At 27.8% G+C, this 17,481-nt stretch overlaps 1 protein-coding gene and 1 long non-coding RNA gene across 5 annotated transcripts in view; both read right to left on the reverse strand.

Moving 5' to 3' along the window:
* The window catches only part of LOC127279688 (uncharacterized), a 281,690-nt gene extending 266,025 nt beyond the window's left edge, over positions 1-15,665 (reverse strand). For 2 of the 4 annotated variants that reach the window (XM_051302215.1, XM_051302212.1), the window contains exon 1: positions 14,994-15,665. Coding sequence is in view for 3 of the 4 variants with exons in the window: in XM_051302212.1 (XP_051158169.1) it covers positions 14,994-15,103 (110 nt within the window). In the remaining variant the exon portion in view is untranslated. The remainder of the gene's footprint in view (positions 1-14,993) is intronic. The other 2 variants (XM_051302214.1, XM_051302213.1) reach the window with 1 other exon arrangement.
* LOC127279706 (uncharacterized) lies at positions 11,501-13,566 on the reverse strand. Its single transcript, XR_007842674.1, has 2 exons — positions 13,517-13,566; positions 11,501-11,683 (listed from the first exon to the last, which is right to left on the reverse strand). It is a non-coding gene; the product is annotated as an uncharacterized LOC127279706 (long non-coding RNA).
* Positions 15,666-17,481: the final 1,816 nt, after the last annotated feature.

Genomic DNA, 17,481 nt, shown 5'->3' on the forward strand with positions numbered 1-17,481 from the left:
CTATTGACAAAATAAAAAAAATATTTTAAAAAAATATAAATTATATCATTTTATTGTAATTTTAAGTGAGAGCTCCCAATACCCCACAGGTGGGATAATGGGAGAAAATAAATTTATTTAGAAAATTTTTTTTTGCAAATTGACTTTCTTGTTCTTAATTTTCAATTAATTGTAATTAAAGATAAATAACAAAGGGAGTAAAATATGACCAAAACAATATTTTATTATTACAATAAGTTGGTTCTTTAATCATATTCTTTAAGGGGCTCAAATTCCCCCATCTTTCCCTATTAACATTAATCTCAAGCATTTAAAAGTTCAAAAAAAGTTACCAAGATACAAAATTTACGAAATTTCGGAATTTGATTATTTTTAAACACTATAATATTTTAGTACTATGTTCATTAATTTGGTATGTCATTAATTATTTGTTAAAAATCAAGTAATTTATGTTTTGATCAAATTTTAATTTTCAATATTAAATGATTTGTAAATAATGTATTAAATAAGTGTAAATTTTAACATTTTTGACTGAACAAATTGTAAGTTTTCATTCTATTTGCGAATTTAAAAAATTTTTTTTTTTTTTAAATATTTATAACTAAGAATTATTTTAAATATATGCCTAAATTTTATTTGTTTTATGCGTATTTGATATTATTCTTTCAATACAAAAATTAAATAATTTAGTTGGTTATAACAAATTTATTAGAATGTAAGTATTGTGGAGAATTTTTAATTCGTTGTAAAAGATTAAAAGACATTTGATTGAGATTTTTCAACGTACGAATTTAACAGAATTAATTATTAATTAGTGCTGCAGTCAAACATTTCAATAAAAATTCAAACAAATTTATGAATTTAAAGATAAGATTAGTGAAAATAATTTCAGATATATGTATCTTATTAAAAAAACAAAAATAATAGGAACAAAAGTGATAAAAATATTCATAAGAATATCATAATTGTATAAATTTATTTATACCCTATTCGTATTTTTTATATTTTTTATTAAAAATCGCTAAAAACTGATCACATAAATTTAAATAATTTAAAATTTATATATTCTTTCAAACCTATTATCTATTTTTTATTTGATTTGGAAAATTAAAATCAATAAAATCTAGACGATTGTCAAACCAGAGCGGGCATTCGGTCTAGATAATGTGGAAGTGTAAACTCTGGCACATTGCAAGCCCGCTTGAGCTCCAAAAAGTTAGCTGGTAAAATCGCTGCGTTCCAGCAGACACGCGAAGTGGCACATACAACGAGCCACGGTGGGTCTGAATAAAGTTCAACCTAAAAGTGCTTGCGTATCAAAATTTCTTCCTGATTTCTTTTCTAGAGTGTCTCCTGATAACTTTGAGCCCAAAAAAGAAAAAAATCGCTTGTGCCCTTTTTGAAAAAACTCATTTTTTCGATATTTTGAAAATATCACTAAACATATTTTTTAAGAAAATGGATAATAGTACTCTCTAAATGTGAATTAGTCAAAATTTTACTAATTGAATTAGTAACACCATATTTTACTAATGAATTAGTTGTTTCATCACTTTCTACTAAAAAAATAGTCACTTTTCATTACTGAATTAATTAGTAGTGCTTTTTCTACTAAAAAAATAGTCACTTTTAATGACTAAATGAATTGTAGAAATTTTCTTCTAATTTGTTAATCATGATATGTGCATACATCAAAATAAGCAAAAATAGCTTAATTGAAAATTTTTTAATTTATTATACAACATTTTTCTGTTCCAACCAAAGAAAAATCAATTTAACAAATGCACAAGTAATTATTTTCTATTAAGTAATTATGAAAAAAATATTTATTTTTCTTTATGTCCAGACATAACAGTTAGGTTTTGTAGGTTATGTTTACCAAAATTGACATATAATTAATTTAGTAATATAATATTCATGAAGTAGTATAAGGAGACCTCACGGCAATGGTAGTAGAGGCAAAAGTCAGCCTACATTTGGGGGAATAGAGTTGTGCTAGTTCTGACAACGTTCAGAGGCAGCGCTTTTGCGGAGAAAATGTAAATTACAGAAACAGTTTTGGCGGTATTATGCTTATTGTGTACTACAGGTGGTTTGAGATTCAAGTGAAAAGTGTTGTGACAAAAAGAAATAAAAGAAAACAGTGCAAATGCCTACAACTTGCATAATAAAAAATTGTGGTTCGGGCAATGGTGAATATAGAAAATCCCAAGTGCATAAAAGTTTTTTTTCACCATGTACGGTATGTTGTCATAATTTTTGACTCAAAATATTTTCATTGGAGTATAAATTAATTCATTGTTTGATATATAAGAATGTAAACAAATAAACAATCTTTCAGAATTAATATATTTTATAAACCGCACTTATATACAGCTAGGATTTGAAATAATACTCAAATTATGTTTACATCCGTTTAATACAGGTTAATATGTCAGGAGTAAGCAGACGATATTTCAGTACTAAATTTCAACCGCAGAGGCGCAACCTCTGAACGTTGTCAGAAATCGCACAACTCTGTTCCCCCAAATATAGGCTGGCTTTTAAGCCGCGTGAGGTCTCCTTATACTACTTCATGATAATATTAATAATGATGATATTGATATTTTGATCAAATTGAATGTGTTCAAACTCAGTTCTTCAAATGTTTGTATAGATGGCCAAAAAACACTCCAAACTATTGTTGTTATGTTAATGTTAATTAATTTAATTAACAAATTTAAATCAATATTGGCACATTTATAAGACTCTAATTACAAATTTATATAATAATTAAATTTGTATAGAAAACAAATCGACTTTACCTTATTTATTAGCGATTTGACAATGAGTTTATATCAATTTGCTTATAAGAGACATTTTGTAACGAATTTTCATAACCTCCTTTGGTTGAGCGCGTCAAGGCGCAGCTCCTAAGGTAGAAGGCAAGGTAATAGGTTCAAATCCTAAGTGACATCTCCCACCAGTAATTATCGCAGAATAATTTCGAAAATGAAATAAATAGATTTTTTTTTATTGATTCACGTTATTTAAACTATATAAAAACAAAATATAATCGTTTCCTATTTTTTAAGCAATAATTTTTGTCTATTTTCAAAATAAATACGTCTACATTACCTACTTTATCTACCTATGTATACCTATCTAGAAACTGAAACTTCTAATTCATTTAGTGGTAGATTAGTTACAGATTGAATTAGTAACTTTTGACTAATTCACAGTAAACGAATCCGCCCTATTTGAATTAGTCAAAAATGACTGTGAATTAGTCAAAAATGACTAATTCAGATTTAGAGAGTAAGGTTATTAAAGTTTTAAATAATTTAAATTAACATATTGTTGCTGAATTCCTTGCAACAAATAAAATCCACAAAAAAAACCTGAAAAACCGTGTACAATGTGTTAAAAAGTCAGTTTTTTGAAAATTACTCTCTTCCATTGCATTTTAACCAGTTAAAGACCTATATGTAAATTAAAGCTTATAAAATTTTCTGTAAATTAAAAAAATTGATCGAATTATCTTTAAAACTGTTGGAGTTATGACCTGCAGAGTGCGAAAAATTTCCAAACAAAAAATAATAATTTCAGATTTTGTGAAATAACTAGTTTCCAGTAAATCTAAAAATACTTCTACTTTGAAACAATTAAAGTTGACATAATTTTGAGGAAATCAAAAAAAATAGCCTTCCAGCTTAATTAGAACCGACGTTATGACCGTCTGAAAATTACTCTCTTTCGTTTTATTAATTTTTATTTCTATAAGATCAACTATTTTAAATAAAAAATATGATCTTCTTTTTTTAAATTTTCGACTGCCAATGATCAATGAATATAACATCGTAATAGCAAGAATATTAAAAAAGAAATGTTAGAGAAGTAAAAAGAAAAAGACTAATTTTCAGACAGTCATAACTTCGGTTCTAATTCAGCTGGAAGGCTACTTTTTTTGATTTCCTCAAAATTATGTCAACTTTAATTGTTTCAAAGTAGAAGTATTTTTAGATTTACTGGAAACTAGTTATTTCACAAAATCTGAAATTATTATTTTTTGTTTGGAAATTTTTCGCACTCTGCAGGTCATAACTCCAACAGTTTTAAAGATAATTCGATCAATTTTTTTAATTTACAGAAAATTTTATAAGCTTTAATTTACATATAGGTCTTTAACTGGTTAAAATGCAATGGAAGAGAGTAATTTTCAAAAAACTGACTTTTTAACACATTGTACACGGTTTTTCAGGTTTTTTGTGGATTTTATTTGTTGCAAGGAATTCAGCACCTAGGGACTTTTCATTTATGTTAATTTAAATGATTTAAAACTTTAATAACCTTACTATTATCCATTTGCTTAAAAAATATGTTTAGTGATATTTTCAAAATATTGAAAAAACTGAGTTTTTTCAAAAAGGGCCCAAGCGATTTTTTCTTTTTTGGGCTCAAAGTTATCAGGACACACCCTAGAAAATAAATCAGGAAGAATAAGTTCACAATAAGTTCTGGGTATATTTGCAATAGTTCTAGAGTTCTATAAATTTTAAAACAATAGTTCCGTTGATTTAGACCAAAAAATACGATATTAAAAAAAAAGGTGCTAACTTCACCCAGCACTATAATTTTTGCATAAAATAGTTCTGACATATTATTCCGGTAAAAATACAGAGTTCTAAAGTTCTCTTATTAAACAAAAAATAAATTTCAAGTTTTAGTCCATTTGACCAAATTTCTGGCATCTTTATCAAGAGTTCTACAACTTATCCTTATGAAATTTTACTCTAAATTAAAAATCAAAAAAAGTGCTAAACTTTGAAATTTTCAAACTTTTTTTTTCAAAAATTTGAGTTTTTATGAGTTCTAATTACAGTTCTGGCATCTTCATCAAGAGTTCTACAACTTATCCTTATGAAATTTTACTTTCAATTCAAAATCAAAAAAGTGCTGAACTTTGAAATTTTCAAAATTTTATTTTTTCAAAAAATTGAGGTTCTATGAGTTCTAATTAGAGTTCTGGCATCTTCATCAAGAGTTCTACAAATTATTCTTATGACATTTTACTCCAAATTCAAAATCAAAAAAATTGCTGAACATTGAAATTTTTTAAAAAATTTTTTTTCATGTACATGTACTATCGAAAAAATTTTTTATTTTAAAAATATTTAAATTACGTGTTGCTTAAGTTCTGATGGGTGTTCTGTGTATCCCCTACTAAGTTCTACAAAAAACACTCCTGCATTTTTTTCTAAACTTAATATTAAAAAAACTATATGCCTTTGAAATTTAAAAAAAAAATTCAAATGATTCAAAATTGAGTTCCAAGAGTTTTGATTAGAGTTCTGTTTGCCTATCATTGAGTTCTACAAAAAACAGTAATAACATTATTTTTATATTAAATTTCTTATCAAAGAAACTACAGGACTTTCCATAGACAACAATTAAAATATTTCAAAATTCAGTTCTAAGTATTCTGATAGTAGTTCTGTTTTCCCCAACTAAATTCTACAAAAAACCCTTAATGGGGGGCAAACAGAACTCCCATCAGAACTCTTAGAACTCAAAAGGTGTTAAATTGAACTAGCAACTTAACTCTTGGAACACAATTTTGAAACATTTTAATTTTTTTTTAATTTTGAGGTCATGTAGTATTTGTAATTTTAAGTTTAGAAAAAAATTTTAGGAGAGTTTTTTGTAGAACATAGTGGGGGGGTTCAAAATAACTCCTGTTAAAGACGGAAGTTGATTAACAAAAGAAAATAAAATAGATAATTTAACGAGAAATAATAAATATTTAGAAAGAATACTAATTTTTATTATTTAACAATTCCGCTTATTTGGAAAGCGTAAATTGCTCTTCGCTAACAAAGTTAGATTAAGGTCATCTTAGAATATTATTTATTCAATAAACCCGGATAGACGGTATTTAAGTGAAAATGATTAAAAAAACAAGATATAATATAGACATCAAAAAGGTGATTGAGTAAATAGAAACGTAATTATCACAACAAAAGAAATCTGTTTATTCATCCAACCCCCAAAGTGTTTACATTTAATTCCCCAATTAATTTTTAATAAAAATGTTTACAATTAAAACAATATTTACTTTAAGCTACTTGATTGAAAATCAAGTCTCACAAAAATCACTTATTACAAGCAAAACAAAGAGATCAAATAAAAGGCAATTTTCATCAATAAGAAAATAATTTATGTGTTTGAACTGAGTATAATAGTGCTGGTTTTTCGTTTATATATTCTGTGTGTTACAATTAATGTAGAAGATTTAAAACAACTCACCAAATAATGATAAAATAAATGTAACAGAAAAGTATCAAATTACTTTTCAAACGCTTGAGAGTTTGACACTCGTATCATTTAAATGTGATTCCCAAATATGCGGAAGTCTATTTTACCTTCCTCTATTCTTTATAAATTTCCTTTTACTGAACTTGTAATATTTATTGTCTTGAAACAATTATTTTAATATTTCAAAAATCTGCTTATTAAAAATTCAGAATATTGGGTTCACTAACGTGAATTTTCCAAACAGTTAATTTTGAGATATAAACAATTGTTGTAATAAATCAACACCTTCTGAATTTAACTGGTTTCTACACTTTTATCATTTATGACTCTTTATAATTGTATAATTAAATTTCCTTTTTTTTAAACGATCTTTTATAACTCAATAGATTTCACTAATTGTAGAATATTCACTTGTATTTTATAAATAAATTCAACAATTTCAACCCATATTGCGGGGAACAAACAACAATCTCAACCACTCTCAGTGGGAGTAAAATTTTAATAATCGTCCGCCTTTTTGAGGGAAAACACATCTGCTCTGCGGGGAAAACAAATTAAGACTCCCCGAAGAATAATTCGGTGGCAACGATCACACCCTGTTTGTATGTTATTTTTAGTAGTGGGAGGGTTGATTTTGCAATCAACACCTCGTTGTTTCCATGAGAGTTTTAGCAAAACTTGCATTTTAATCGTGGCGTGATCGGTTCAACCACCAGAATTACCTTTATGATTTATATGTTTCCTAATTTTCCAAATTAATGTGGCAACTTCTATACATTGTAAGTCCCACAATTAGCGAAATCGATTGACAATTTAGTTCAAATTATTTCGCAATATGAAGTTCAATAATCTGAAATCATTTGCGAAATAACCATTGATTTAAAAATTAAAATAAATGAAAAATAAAATTATAAATAGTTATTAAATTAATTAGAAATATTATTTGAATATTCTAGTATCAGAAACTTAATATGTGTGTGTGTTTGTGTTGTATATGTTGTTGGTTTATAATTGACAACATTTTGTAACATTAATTAAACAAATATTATTTTTAATAAATATTTAACAAAAAAAAATAAAAATTTACGGAAATCCGTCAGTAACAACTCCCATCAGAACTTGAGCAACTCGTAATATAAACAAGTTGTAAATTCAGATGTTCATTACATAAACATTTTGCTTCCTCTTTACGATCAGCAAAAAATTTGCTTCCTCGTGGAGAAAGCAAAATTTTATTGCCAAAATGTCAATTTTTGATTTTTTAACTTTCATTAATTCTTTAAATTTACTTCAAATGTATACTTTATATATATATATCGATCGATTCGTCTTGACGTAAGGAATACAATTATTTCATATATAAACTTCAATTTAAAAAATCACAAAATTTTATAGCCTAAATGTGAAATTTTGATTTTTTTACTTTCATTAATTCTTTAAATTTACCTTAAATGTATACTTTATATATATCGATCGATTCGTCTTGACGTAAGGAAAACGATTTTATTATATATAACCTTAAATTTTTCTATTTAAAAATTTTTTCGATTAAAAAAAAATTTTTGGAAAAAAGACGATAAAATTTTTTTTTGGGATATTTTTCAAAATCCTTTGGTCAGATTTGAGATATTAATATGATAAATGAGCCTACCAAATTTTATCTAAATCCATTAAAACCTGTTAAAGTTATCTTCTAAACAAAAAAGGGATCCACACACACACACACACATACATACATCCGGACAATTGATCAGGATCTCATATAACATGTTTCTATAAAGAAAAAAATTTGTTTCCGCCACTTTGAAAAGTTTTATAAATGAAAGGACTACAAAGCTTCCTCCACGAGGAAGCAAAATTTATAAAAGTAAAAAATTTTTCGACTGTATATGTGCAGAACTATTTTGAAAAACATAGGGAACCTTAGAACTCTGTTAGAACCACTCAAAACTCATAAAAAGTTTAATAAAAAAAATTTTTTTTTTGAGAATATCAAAGTTCAACAATTTTTTTTAATTTTAAATTTTGAGTAAAATGTTATAAGGATAAATCGTAGAACTCTTTACGGAGATGCTAAACCTCATATCAGAACTTAGGAAAATGAGTTTTTTGAAAACTCAAAATTTTTGGAGGAAAATTTTTTAAAAAATTTTAAAGTTTAGCACTTTTTTTGATTTTTAATTTAGAGTAAAATTTCATAAGGATAAGTTGTAGAACTCTTGATGAAGATGCCAGAAATTTGGTCAAATGGACTAAAACTTGAAATTTATTTTTTGTTTAATAAGAGAACTTTAGAACTCTGTATTTTTACCGGAATAATATGTCAGAACTATTTTATGCAAAAATTATAGTGCTGGGTGAAGTTAGCACCTTTTTTTTTAATATCGTATTTTTTGGTCTAAATCTACGGAACTATTGTTTTAAAATTTATAGAACTCTAGAACTATTGCTAATATACCCAGAACTCATTGTGGATTTTTCATTTTTTAATATTTTGGTGCCAACTTCACATGACTGTGCCGGACACGTTTGTTATCTGGGGTCCATTTTCCTCTGAATGCGAATATATGTATAGCAATCAATTATAAAGCAAGTTTTACCAGAATTGTCCAATCACACCTTGATTTTTCAGAGCGCTCAGAGTGTGAACATCGAAATCACCCAATAATTTTTTAAAAAATCGTCCGCCATACTGTATCCGCCATTTTTAATTTAGAAAAACAAATATCGAATTCGTAAGTAGCGACAACGAATAACCCCGGATACCAATTTTTAAGCAAATCCAAATAATTATTGAAAATTTTGTCCTCCATATTGGATTCATAATAATTGCAAATTAATTAAAAAATAAGTTTTCTTAAAAGTGACAAGAACTCTATTATACCGACCACACACGGTAAAAGTGCGCGAATATGAATGCGCATGTTCTTCTGGCGGAAAAATTCAAATTGTTAATTACAACTATCTCATTATTATCTTAATTTCATTTATTAAATTTATTTGATTAACCATAAAAGGTAATCAATTTATAAATCTCAGAAATGCCGAAAAAGGTGCACACAGATATAAACACGACAATCAAATAATGTCAATTTAAAATATTAAATATTTTATCAAGTTTAACTTTTTTACACCACAAGCAAACATTTTTCTTTCTATAAAGGGGATGCCAATAAAAATTAGGATTTAAACTTTCGCTTTCTTACCTTGCTTTAAAAAATTATTTATAAGGATAGAATATCATAGAATTTCTGTCATGTAGATATTGAAAGTTTAATCAAATTTAATCAAATATTGAAAATCCTATACAGTTTTGTCCAAAATTGAAAAACAAATCAATATCAATCATAAGTTTGGATGCAATTTCTATCAAAATTAATAATAAAAGAAAATTTAGGGTCAGTTGGGGTAAATGGGAACAAAATCGCTATTTTTCACAAATTACATAAGTTTCTTCCTTTAAAATGTAATATTTGCGGGTTTATTTTTTTTAAGTTGTTATTTACGTTCCCAGGATTAATTTTATGCAGCAGGAAAAAATTTAGATAAGCCTTAAATGTATGAAACTGACTGTCCCCATTTACCCCAAAATTTAGAAAATTTCATAAAATTTGGGGTAAATGGGGACAGTATAGTTTCTAAGAAAATTTTAAGAAAAAAGTTTTCTCAAGTATATTACTGTATTGAGGGATGAAAAAACTTGAAAAAAAATTTGTAGTAGATATATAATAGTTGAACCAATTGAAATTTTTTATTTTTTTTTTATTTCAGTATTTTGTCTCGCATTTGAAAAAAACAGACTTAAAAATCACACCAAATTTTTTTCTTATTCCTTATGACTCCTATAACAGAAATTCACTTGAATTTTTGATTTTTATCAATTTAGTTAATAATGACAAGCTGTCCCCATTTACCCTGAGTTTTCAAATGTTTGGGGTAAATGTGGACTGCTTGTCATTATTAATCAAATTGATAAAAATCAAAAATTCAAGTGAATTTCTGTTATAGGAGTCATAAGGAATAAGAAAAAAATTAGGTATGATTTTTAAGTCTATTTTCTTTGAAATGCGAGACAAAATACTGAAACAGTTTGACTTTGATTTTCAAGTTTGTATGCATTGTGCGATAACTTGAATTATCTTGCTGCCAATTGTTGAACTTAATTTTAAAACTGTAAATTAAGCTCCAAAACCTCTTGCCCCCATTTACCCCAACTAACCCTAATTATTTGATATTATGATTTATGATAAAAATTTTTTGAATTTCTATCCGCTTAAGGGGACATTCCAGTTCAAAACGGGGAAAAAGAAGGCTTTTTTAGGATGTATTTCTAAAAAAAACCATGAAATTTATTCAGAAATTTTTGTTTAAATGTAATAAATAACTTATTGAAGAATATAAAAAAAAAAATTTTCACTTGTAGTCCAAGATGGCGGCGATTTACAACATTTTCAAAAAATGTACATTTTTTCATGGGGTGATCGATTACGAGATTTCTACAATAGATAGATACAGAAAAAAATTACATATAAGAAAAAAGAAAAATTCAATAACATAATAACATAATAAAATTATAACATCATTCCATACTGAAATAATAATTAATATAGGTTTTTTCTAATATTTTTTCATAGTTTTATATCAAAGGGTTTGTATTGAGTGTCTATTCAATCATATCAGCAAATAAATCTATTAATCTCTATTAAAGGTTTTGATAAATGTTCTATCAAATTCTATCTCCCGAAATAATAATAAATAAATTTTTATTAATTTTGAGGTTCTGATAAAAGTGAATAATGAAATGAAGAGTGAAACAGATTTTCTAAATGTTCATTAGGAATTATTTCCAAGAAAAAGGAAAAATAGTTTTCCACAGAAAATTGGAAATTATTCGGAAAAATTGCCGAAAATAATTGACTTTTCACTTATATTGGTAGGAAATATGTCCGAAAAAGGTGAAAAAATACTTTTTTCCACATAAAACGTAAACTATTCTTTGAAATTTTGAAAAATTTCCCGACAATAATATGATTTTTTTAAGAATATGTTAGAAGGAATTTTTTCGAAAAAAAAGAAAAAAAATTTTCCTATAGCAATACGAAAATTAGTCTTCACGTTTCGAAAAAATTACTGAAGGAAATAGACCTTTCATCAATATTGGTAGGAAAGAAATATCCGAAAAAGAAGGAAAAATACTGTTTCAACATAGGACTTATGGTAATTTATTTATTATTATAATAATATTTAAAAAAGTGTTGAATTGTATATTCTGAGCGTTTGCATTTCCTATTGTATGTGTGTATGTCACAAAATCTTGTGTACAAATTATCTCCAACACGCTTTGATGGATTGTCCTGATATTTTGTAGGCTTATTGCAGTCATCAATATCTAAAATCAGACACAAGGATTTCCAAAAATATCCACACAATTTTTTTTATCTCACTTTTTTAAAAATTCGAAAATACGTTTTAAAAAAAAAAATTTTTTATACTATAAATTTAATTTTTTTTCCAAAAACTAATTTCTTGCATTTAAACTAATTGATTAACCTATATAAAGTCTATTTTACTATTTTATCTATTTCACTTAGAATTCATGAATTAAATCATTTTTTAATTTTTGAAAAAAATCGTTTTTCTTAATTTTTGAAATAACTTTTTTCTTCATGAAAATTTTTAATAAATTTTGTCGGAGTTGTATTCCTGGCATCAAAACAAATCGATTGATGTATATAAAGTTTACATTTTACCAATATTTATAAAATTTATTTTTATTTTTAATAAAAAATTGAAATTAAAAAATTTTTTTTTTATTATATTATTTTTGTATGTTTATTTCAATGTTAATGCTTTCTCCACGAGGAAGCAAATTTTTTTGCTGATCGTAAAGAGGAAGCAAAATGTTCATATAATGAACACCTAAATTTACAACTTGTTTTAACTTGTTTAAAAATAATAGGAATCGTTTAAAATTTGTTACTCGGGGGTTTTTTGGCTCGCTGATTACGAATATAAAATCAGATTTTAAAAATTCAAAATGGCGTCTTGAAAAACTCAAGAAACTAAATATAAATGTCTATAGGTGTCAATACATTTTTTTTTAATAATACGAATATTTAGTAATTTAAAAGTAAAAAATATTAATTATTATTTATTTAAATAATTAATTATTTATAGGGTCAGTTGGGGTAAATAGAAACAGATTTGATAAGTTTCACCAATTATATACCTAGAAATAGTAGTAGAAAATATGGGTATCATTAAATCGCAATAATCAACTGCTTCTATTTACACCTAAATTTTTCAACTTTGATAAAATTTAGGGGTAAATATGAAACAGTCATTATTTCTTACAAAATTTAAGAAAAACTTAATTTGAAATATGCAAATGTTAAAAAATACAAAGAATTACGTAAAAATGCTGTTAGTTATAAAATAATTCAAACTAATAAATAATAATGCATTACATAAGTTTAATAATAAATCATGTTAAATACTATGTACTGATGAGAATATAGATGAATACTATTTGCAATGCATTTTTATAATGCTGAAAATAGTGTTGCAGTTGAAAGAAACAATTTTCTCTCTCTCTAATATAAGAAATATTGTTGAAATTTCAGTTTCTATTTATCCCGAATTTACAGTTTTTAGGGGTAAATAGAAACAGTCTCCTACTTTTAATTGAATTTTGCAAAATGAAAAAATCAAAGTTAATTTGTGTTGTAGTATGAATAAAAGATAATTATAAATAATAATTTGAATTTTTAGTTTATTTTTTTTCAAATGCGAGTCAAAAAAGTGAAAGGGTGTCATCTTTGATTTTCAATTTTTTATGCAATAGGAAATAATTTTGTATGTATTGCTTCTAATTGACAAACGGAAAATGGGAGAATACTTAGAACATGTTGGGGGTGATCTAAAGATCAAGGTTTAAGGCCATATTTATTTTAAAAAATTTTATTTAACTGAATTAACTACTGTTTCGATTTACCCCAACTGACCCTAATTAATTTAATTTATTAATTTATAAGGCATTTTGAGCAAGTCATATTGAATTTTTCTATTTTTTAATTTTGATATATTAGGATATAGAGACAAAAAATATTTAAATTTCAAATTTTATGAAAATCAGTCCATTCTTTATACACCATATTGAATCTGCCATTTTATATTTTTACATATTCGTAATCAGCAACCCCGAAAACAATAAAATGCATACCTGGTAGCCGTATATTTCCTGATTTCTGAGTATTATCTATATTAACAATTGAGGAGCCGGATCGTAGAACCGATTCTTCGCTCTCTCCGGAGTCCCTCAAGTGAGCCAGCTTTCAGCTGCGCGGGGGACTTGCGCATTAGTGAAGAATCGGTTCTACGATCCGGCTCCTCAATTTTGGAGAAAAAATTAGCATTTCTGACTCACTGTGAAGCCGAGGAAGTAATTTTTTTTAAATAAATAATTAATGAATAATCTTTTTTATGTGCTAATTTTTAAGCACTAACTTTTAGGCTAATAAAAAGTATATTTTAGACGTTTTTGAAGTGTTTTTTTATGTGATCTAGCCAGACTTCTCAATGTACTCTCATTATTTGTAAGGGACCATACTTTAATTACGTAACGCTTCATAGGGGAGGGGGGTCAAGCTATTTGTTAAAGCCTGAGCAGAATAGAAACGTAACCGGAATCGTAATCGTAAACGCAACCGGAAGAATAAGTTAGAGAAGGACAAACAATCTATCTATCCTTCTCTAACTCATTCTTCCGGTTGCGTTTGCGATTCCGGTTACGTTTCTATTCTGCTCAGGTCTATACACACAGCAAAAAAATGGCGCTAATGTATACAGAAATCTGTTACAGGGGGCGAGAGGGTTCAAATTTCTAAGAAAAAGCGTTACGTAATTAAAGTATGGCCCCTAAGCCAGTAAGACATGTTTTCCTTTAGCTCTTATAGTATTTGAGATATTTATGAAAATATGTAATATATGCACACACACACACAAATCTATACAATTGGAGTTCCATATAAATTAATTAAATTAAACATTCGATTATACAGTATTATATTATTATACATTATTAGAATAATAAATACCAATAAGTTCTAATATCAAAATTTAATAAAAATTAAAAAAAGTTGACATAATTAATAAGGGAAAAGAACATTGAAATTGACCGCAAAGTGATCGACTAAGTCGCTAATAATTTAAATTTCAAGTGATCCAATTTACAATAAGTTCTAATTTTTATTGGTCAAATCAGATTTAATAATTAAAATTTTAATCAAAAGCAAATTCAATCGATCAAAACTTAAAATTAACAAAATTTGAATAGATACAAATTAATTATTTTCCACGTTAATTGGTTTTAACTACCGTTTTTTACAACCTTTTTCTAACTTCAAATTATTTGTTAAATTTCTATTATAATTAATTAAATTTAATAAAAAAAATGTTTAATGTCATGAAAAATGAAAAATTTATTCTTGTGGCAACCAACTTCAGAAGCAAATGAAATAAATTATTATTATACATGTCGTATTTTTTGCAGGGTATAAATAGATTTGGTTTACCATTTTTAAATCTCAGGTATTTTTTACAATAGTTTTTTCAATGATTTAAATCCACTTTTATATTAAATTAAGGTGAGATAAATACGTAGAAATGGAATAAGTGAGGTTATAGAAGAAAATACTAACTTTTCAAGTCGTCTGGAATAAGGAGATACAGAGGAAGGATGACCACAACTTGCAACAACATTTCCAAATGTAGCTGCACGACGGTGTATTCTTTCAGTCCATGTACTCATTTTCGTAAGATGATGGAAGAGATTTTTTAATACAGTTTAATATTACTATATATATTGTATTATTATAACGAAGTAAACATTCGCAAATATGTACACTTTTTTTCTTAAAAATTTATATTCATTTTCTTAATTGTGGAATTTATTTGGTCTCTTTGAAAAAGTATTAAAGACAGTCTTATAATTGTTGGAATCTCCTTTTATCACATTAAAAAGAATTCAAACCTATTAAGTAATTCCTTAACCTAGGTTAGTGAACGGGAGCGGTCAGTCATATACCAATTCATCTATAGGTTTAATATCCGATGTAAACTTAACCTAATAAGAGCAAAGTTCCTTTCAGCGCCCATTCTTATAGCAACTAATAACAGCAATTTCTACACATATGCATTAGTGTCTGATAATGTCTATAAATTGACTATTTTCAAACATTAAACTTTATCATAAAACTTAAATGAATATGAATTTTATATTCCTTAAATTTCAGGGTCAATAAAATTTTGTTTGAAGAAGTATATAAACACACTGAAAACCACGAAATACGCAGTAAACATGAGTAGATAGACACCTGGCATTTTTGACAAGCAGTTTAAGGGCCAACGCATAATAGTCTCATTATGATATTACACCTAAGCAGAATGAAATCTCTAATCGTAAATCTGATAGAGCACACCATGGAGAATAGACTTCAGGAGAAATGTATTATCAAAGTTCTACAATAGGTGCAAAAGCCAAGTACAAGTGCAAGTCCAAATGCAAATCCCATGAGTGCAAGAGAGATAGATAGATAGACTACCTATCCCCTTCGCACTCACTCATGAGATTGCCACTTGGACTTGCACTTGTACTTAGCTTTTGCACCTATTCAGGCCTTTCTCCAATAGGAACCTAAACTTTTGCGTTGCGTGACTGACGCGTTGATTTTAGCATTGGTTGCCAATAGCAACCGACGCAATGCATACGCAACGCAAGAGTTTAAGATCCTATTGGAGAAAGGCCTTTCTGGAACCACCTTTACGGAAGCTTCGCGTCACCTCTTAAGGCCTTTCTCCAATAGGATCCTAAACTCTTGCGTTGCGTATGCATTGCGTCGGTTGCTATTGGCAACCAATGCTAAAATCAACGCGTCAGTCACGCAACGCAAAAGTTTAGGTTCCTATTGGAGAAAGGCCTTTAAAGTCGGCTCTACAATCCATGGTACGCGACGCGAACGTGAACGCGACGTCCTGACGTCACCCATTTAAGGCCTTTCTCCAATAGGAACCTAAACTTTTGCGTTGCGTGACTGACGCGTTGATTTTAGCATTGGTTGCCAATAGCAACCGACGCAATGCATACGCAACGCAAGAGTTTAAGATCCTATTGGAGAAAGGCCTTTTGATTAACATTGTGACGTCAGCACGTCGCGTTCACGTAGACGTATGACGTCACCAACGCTAAACTACATGCACTGTAAAAAATCTATTTGGAGATTGTACATTCACAATTTGTGTTTGTGTTAAAATTTGTAAAATTACTATATTCAATAAGGTTATGTTACTACATTAAAAAAAGCACTTTTACAATTTTCTGTAAATTTACTGCTTTCAAAGTGGGTAATAGGTGAAACATAATTAGTTGTTGCATCCGTCACCTATTACCCACTTTGAAAGTAGTAAATTAACAGAAAATTGTAAAAGTGCTTTTTTTAATGTAGTAACATAACCTTATTGAATATAGTAATTTTACAAATTTTCACACAAATACAAATTGTGAATGTACAATCTCCAAATAGATTTTTTACAGTGTGGGAACCCAAGAAGACTAGAATAAGGAGGTCTAACTCAGGTAGTGGGGGTACGTAAAGAATTGGTTTTCGAGGTAGGCCGAAAGGCAGAGTGTGCGGTAGACTTCTGCGCACACCAATACATATACATTTTTGTTGCCTTGTCAAGAATTACTGAAACTTGTATGTATTGGTATGCGCAGAAGTCTACCGCACACTCTGCCTTTCTCGAAAATCCGCCTACTGCAACTACCAATTTCATACGTATACTTACCATACCCCCACTACCTGAGTTAGACCTCCTTATTCTAGTCTTCTTGTGGGAACCAATGCAACGTGCACGCAACGCAAACATTTAGGAACCTATTATTGGAGAAAGGCCTTAACAAAGCGAAACCAACTTATGCTCGTTTCATTTAGCATACAGAACATCGATGTTTGAATGTTCTTATTAGGCTGCAGTCCCATGGCAGCGTCTTGCGTTGCGTTTTGTCACTAGACCCTGAGTGTAAACATAGCAAACATATATCTGCATCTCTTTTACACTCATGGTCTAGTGACAAAACGCAACGCAAAACGCTGCCATGGGACTGCAGCCTTAGGCTCTGTCACTTGT

The sequence above is a fragment of the Leptopilina boulardi genome, unplaced genomic scaffold (assembly GCF_019393585.1).
Source record: "Leptopilina boulardi isolate dan_hultmark-lab unplaced genomic scaffold, ZJU_Lbou_2.1 LbouV2_222, whole genome shotgun sequence".
NCBI classification, from domain to species: Eukaryota; Metazoa; Arthropoda; class Insecta; order Hymenoptera; family Figitidae; genus Leptopilina; species Leptopilina boulardi.